Source organism: Uloborus diversus, chromosome 2 (assembly GCF_026930045.1).
Source record: "Uloborus diversus isolate 005 chromosome 2, Udiv.v.3.1, whole genome shotgun sequence".
In the NCBI taxonomy this organism is placed as follows: Eukaryota; Metazoa; Arthropoda; class Arachnida; order Araneae; family Uloboridae; genus Uloborus; species Uloborus diversus.
This window is the reverse complement of record NC_072732.1, coordinates 191,740,378-191,746,377: the sequence shown is the minus strand read 5'-3', so window position 1 is coordinate 191,746,377 and position 6,000 is coordinate 191,740,378. Positions and strand designations below refer to the sequence as shown.

At 32.0% G+C, this 6,000-nt stretch overlaps 1 protein-coding gene across 1 annotated transcript in view; it reads left to right on the top strand.

Annotated features, from left to right (window-relative positions):
* The first annotated feature begins 415 nt into the window (after positions 1-415).
* Positions 416-6,000, top strand: part of LOC129217591 (NAD(P)H-hydrate epimerase-like) — a 36,808-nt gene continuing 31,223 nt past the window's right edge. The window contains exon 1 of the mRNA XM_054851919.1: positions 416-591. Within this exon, the coding sequence (XP_054707894.1) occupies positions 473-591 (119 nt within the window). The 5' untranslated portion in view covers positions 416-472. The remainder of the gene's footprint in view (positions 592-6,000) is intronic.

Here is a 6,000-nt window from a genome sequence, read left to right as displayed (position 1 = left end):
AGGATCCCACAAAATTCTCATACACATCAGCATTTCTTAAAGAATAATCAAAAAGGAAACATTTAAATTGCTTTCGCTTACGACAAAGCCTCAAAGCTTTTGTAACATTGATTCCGAGCGTATTTCTCTGCACGCAAGAAAAAAATGGCAACCGACAATATTACTCAACTGTATAATTCGTCATGTAATTTATTTCCTGTAGAATTAGAAGTTTTTCGCCAAAATAAGCGATTATTTTGCCAATAAGTAGTCCCTACTGGAGTAGACTACGTTAGCCAATCATAGCTGCTTATTTTCGAGGAGTAGTAGCAACGTCCTTTTGAAAATTACCTACGCATTCTTTTCATTTGAATGCAATGTGGTAAAGGTTATTCAGTTATCACTGTGACTGTATTAGTTGCATGTGTGTCTTGTTTGTTTTGATTTCGTGGATGACAATTTAAAGGAAATTCCGATTTAAATTTGAGTGCTTATGAAATTCATGACAACTTACTTAAAAAGATTTTTGCTTTATTCTGGAACTAAGATTATATTGTCAGTCAGTAGGTACCCAAATTTTCACAAAATGTCTGGAACCATCAAATATTTAAGGTCTGTGTTTTATTCTTTATTAACAATAACTAAAATTAGCCCGTGTAAAATTTAAAAAAATACAAATAGTAGTTGCTTTATAAATTTAACTTTTTCTTTAAACTTTAATACAATCATAACTAACAATAAACAAATAAAACAAAACATTATGTTTTGCTTATTAAAATTTTCAAACGTAAATTAAAATCTTGAAGTTTTTGGAGAAAATTTGTCTCTGACATCAGAATGACAGAGAAGGAAAATTTTGAAAATGACTTTTCAGTCAGTAAATGTAGAACTGGAGCAACAAATTTCTAAAAATGTTACTATTAAGTACTATTATATAGTACTAGTATGTATTAAATACTATTAATTTATATTAAAAACACTATTGAGCTATTCCACCGTGTACTAGTGTAGCTAAATTTTATCTTCTGGGTGGGTGCAGGGTTGTTTTTTTTTTTTTTTTTTGCACTTTTTTTTTCAGCACATTAAAAGTTTTTAATTAAAAATGCTGAACTTAACAATAATGTTGTGTATTTTTAACCCCCGAAGGGGGTTATAAGTTTGATGTACTTTGTGTGTGTGTGTATCTGTCTGTGGCACTCTAGCTCCTAAATAGGTGGACCGATGTTGGAAAAAAAAATTTGTTCAAAAGGAGAGTTGATCGAGAGTGTTCTTAGCAAGGTTGTGTCTTTGTATGACATTAATTAACAAAGATATTAATTAAATACCTCAAAAAAGTTTTTCGTTATTTTCGTAGTGAAAACATATTTAAAATTTTTTAAATATAATACCAAAATCAAGAGAATTTTTTTCTGCGTCACATAGGATGTGTTTGGAACTTCCATGTTTCACAGAATTTGAATTATAACGTTTTTTAAAGCAGATTTTAATAACGGCTAAGACTTTATTCATGTGATTTATGATTGAATTCATTGTTGGCCAACAAGGAAATTTAACGCAATGATTTAAAATTTTTATCTGTTGCCAGTTTTGATTTGTTACCAAATAAAATACTTGAAATTGATTTTTAATAGTAGTATAAGGCTTTTAAAAGGATTTTCAATTTTCCCTCTTGATTCTACAGTTGCAACTCAGTCGGGGATTTTTGAAATTTTTAATTTTAGTTACTTGTCATTTCAGAAATGTTTTTTAATCAAAGCATAACACACATTGGCAGTGGTGCACAGGGAAGGATACAGAAATAATTTTTGTGAGGGGCACCACAAAGTAAAAAGTAACCCCCTCCCCCCATTTAATTATTTATCAAAAAAAAAAAAAAAGTCCGTATGAGGTTCCTTTAAAATGCTTTTGAAAAGCCTATAAACTGGCCACTAAATCCAGTTAATCTACTTCAAAATACAGAAATATTATGTACAAGTTTACTTTGAGTATGGTGGCAAAATATAAAAGGGTTTCAATGAAATGAAAAGGTAAGAAGAGATACTGTGGGTCTGAATGAAGACTATTAAAAGTATTTTGGTACTTGGAATTTTACAAAAAAAAAAAAGAGAGAACAAAATAACAACTTTGGGGGTGCAGGGGTGGAGTCAACATCTTTATGTATATAAAAAAGACACTATATAAGGCAAGATCGTATCTTCTTCTGTGTGACAGTTGATTGATAAGCAGTAAATCTGAGGAGAAAAACTTCGGAAAACAAATTCACCACCACTTTCGTTTTTCTCGGAAATACTCCGGATTGACGATGGGTAAAAATGTTGTGCTGCAGGGGGACTAAAAAGATGTCTGCTTGGCCGACCGCACACGTGTTCATTGTAACTAATAATAATAAGACGACATTTGTCTGCTGTACTGGAAAATGTCGGCAGTTGCGGGCGTCAACCGCCGCGGGCGTTTGTATTGACCAATCCTTTCTCGCCCTCCCCCCCCCACCCACCGATTACACAAACGACAGAACTTGTATCAACAAAGATATAGTTGTAGAGAACCAGATGCAGTTATTGAAGAACTAACCAAGAAACAATGACGGTTAAACTTTGTATTGTAGACTAAGACAATTTTATAAGTGTACATATGCAATGTGGATGTTTAGGACTCATCAAGTGTAAGTGATTTTGTTGTATTTTTAAGTGATTTTCATGCCATTTTAATGTGTTCCTTTTTTTTCTTTCCTTGACTGATCTTAAAAATATGAATAGTTTAGAGCTTTTGGTGATAAAAATTCGTTTGCATTTTGATTTATTTCATTAATATAGCAAACGAAGTAATAACAAGTATTGATTTCCATTTATTAATTTAAACATCTTACCGCCATACTGTTGTTTCAAGTACTTTAAAGTTTATTCTTAACATGATTTCAATTCTGGCATAAGAACAATTAATGTTTTTGCAAGTTTTTGAATAAATTGCAAAATTTGTACAATTTTAAGGAATTTTACTGAATAATATTAATAATAATAATAATAAATATATATTGATGTAAAGAGAGAGACAGAACGCTGAGAGAATGAAGACTTTTATTCATGAAACAAAGATCCCAAATCATGTGATATATTTTAAAGCAAAGCATTGGAAGAAATCGGGGGTTTTTTGCTAGTTTCATGCAAAACGTGTCAACCATTTATTGTTGTTGAATTTGTGATTCGGGTTTTTGCCTCAGCTTTTGCAAAGCAAATGCACTTACTCCCTCCATTTACTAATTCCTGCTCTAAGATGTGAGCATGGCATGTTTTACAAAGCTGTAATTTCAATCAAAAAGTCTTGAAAATACTCTCAAGTAATTGTAATTACAGTACTAGTCCTACATCTTGACCCAACTTTTCCAGCTACAGCAATGACCCAGTTTATGTTTCTTTGGCGACAACTTTGTTTTAGATAGTGTTGTATGTAATTTTATCACTGTCTTTTTCCTTTAGTGAATTCATATTTTTGACTAACTTATAAACTCGACTTAATTATTGCAAACCATTATATGAACCTTCAAGTAAATTTGCAAATGTTTAGAATTTTTTTATTAACATAAGAATTCACTAAATTTGCAAGCTAGTTCTAAGGTAGATGATGGAGCAATTGTGAACAGGACATCTTGGGGCACAATTCTCATATTCTCTCTGTAATATTAATATTTGTAGCGTATTTATAAATGTCAAAAAGTGAGAAAATATTTATAATTATTTTTCTGCAAACAGTTTGTAAATTTATTCTGAATAATTATTATAACTATTAAACATTTGTTTGTTTATTATAATTATTTTTTATTTTTTAATTTTTTGTTACTAAATAGTTGGTTAATAATTAGGTGTTATATTATTTACAAGAAATGAAAGAAAAAATATTTTCATTTCATTAAAAACTGAAGTTTAAAATAATTTTAAAATACATTATCGTACTCTGTATGAAGCTAAATGCAGAAAAAAACAAGAATAGTCTCTACAAAATAATGTTATTTGTACTATATGTTCGGAAAAGTTTTTTTCTTGTCTATCCAGTGATCAGAACATGCTACTGAACACGTTCAAATTAAATTTTCATACCATGTCCACAAAAGATGGCTATGTATGACCAGGGTCGTCGCGAGCTCAAAAGGGGTGGATGGGGGTATAAAATTGGCAGCCTCTTAAATATTTCAACCGGAAAATTTTCTTATTTGTTGTTTTAAAAATGCATTGTAGACGATTTTTGGCAATGTTACAGAGACAAGAAGTTTGGGACGCTCCTCTGTTTCATTTTTCAAAAAAGTGTTATCCCCGATTATGTTATGAAGTATGGGGGTTCGGAGATTCTCCTCCGGAAATTTTTCGAAACTGTTGCTCTAAAAACGCAGTTTTAGACGATCTTTGGTTTAAGATGAGAGGAGAGTTTCGAGGGCTCGGAAATTTCAAGTTATCTTAAAAATGCATTCTAGACAATCTTTGGGAATGTTAGAGGGTAAAGAGTTTCGAAGGTGCTCCCTCGGCCATTTTTCGAAATTGAAACTTTCGAAGCCCATTTCTAGAATAGATCGGATTATATTTTTGGGGAGAGTTTCGTTCAGAGACACTTCCCTGAAAAATTTTCGGAATTGTAGCTTTAAAACGCAATTTTAAACTATCTGTGGTGACGTTATGGAGGAAAGATTCAGGGGGGGGGGGCACCCTCGGAAATTTTTCGAAATTGAAGTCCTAAAGACGCCGTTGTAGGCCATCTTTCGTGCCGTTAAGAGAACCAGCAATTTTTTTTTAAATTCAAATCTTAAAAATGCGATTGTAGGTCATCTTTGTTAACGTCAAGAGGGCCAGCAAATTTTCGAAATTGCAGCTCCTAAAACGTAATTTTAATCAACTTTCAGTGATGATCGAAGAGGTCTCAGAAGCTCTCCCCCAAAAACTTTCTTAAATTCAAGCCCTTAAAACGAAATTTAAAAATTTTTATAATGTTTTACGGTCATTAATGATCAAATAAACCTATTGGGAATAAAAAAAATTAAAAATATAACTAATACATGTTTTGTAACAAAGACAACAAATTTAATAACAGCTTTACGTTAGTAATTTGATCCTAGTTGTAAATGCATGTTTGAGCAGAAATAGAAGGTCAGGGCCTACTCCCTCGGACATTTTTCTGAATTATAATAGGGGAGACCGGTGCAAGGTTACTGTGTTAACAATTTTTGTTGTTTATTAATTTATTTTTAAGGATAGTAAAAGTAATTTCACATGAGCCGTTAGAGTAGTCCTTTGTGGTATTAAATATATTACCATTTAATTTTTCAAACACAAATAACGAAGGATATTTTTATTTTTCATGACCTTAACAAATCGTCATCTTGCCCCAGTACTAGGGCAAAATGACAACGTTGAAAAAGGTTGAACACATTTTATGTTTTAAATATGTTACCTAGTTTTAAAAATGATAACTGTTTTTACATCTTACAAAGTATCAAGTTAAGCGTAACCCATTGGAGCATAATGTTGAAGTGTTAAGTTGTGCAGCGAACAATAGACACAAATAAAAATGCTATTTTCATAACTGGAACATGCCTCATGCCACCACTCTTGACTTTTATAGCACTGGGTCCGTTCTTCTGTTGGAGGGGTGTGAGGGTCACAATATTCTCTTTACAAGCAGGGCATCTTATAACACCATTTTTTGAAGTTGATGCAACTGAATTGCTTGGCATGAATTGAGTAGACTTGGACCTAAAGGAACTTAGTTTTTTTTACTCCCTTTTTAGTTTCACGAGCTTAATTTCCCTGTTTTTTTAAATAATCCTTTTTGTCCTTCCGCTTTGCTCCTTGTTCTGACATTTCTTTGATGGGTGTGCTTGTAAGAATGTTTGAGCTCAGTTTTTCTGCCTTTTTTTTTTCTCACATTGTGTTGCTGTAGGCAATGCATTGAAATCAGAAACACTAACGGGCTTCTTTGGTACATCGGAATCAGCATTTGCCATAACTTCTGCTTCGTCTGGAGGGTTTTTATTTTGGT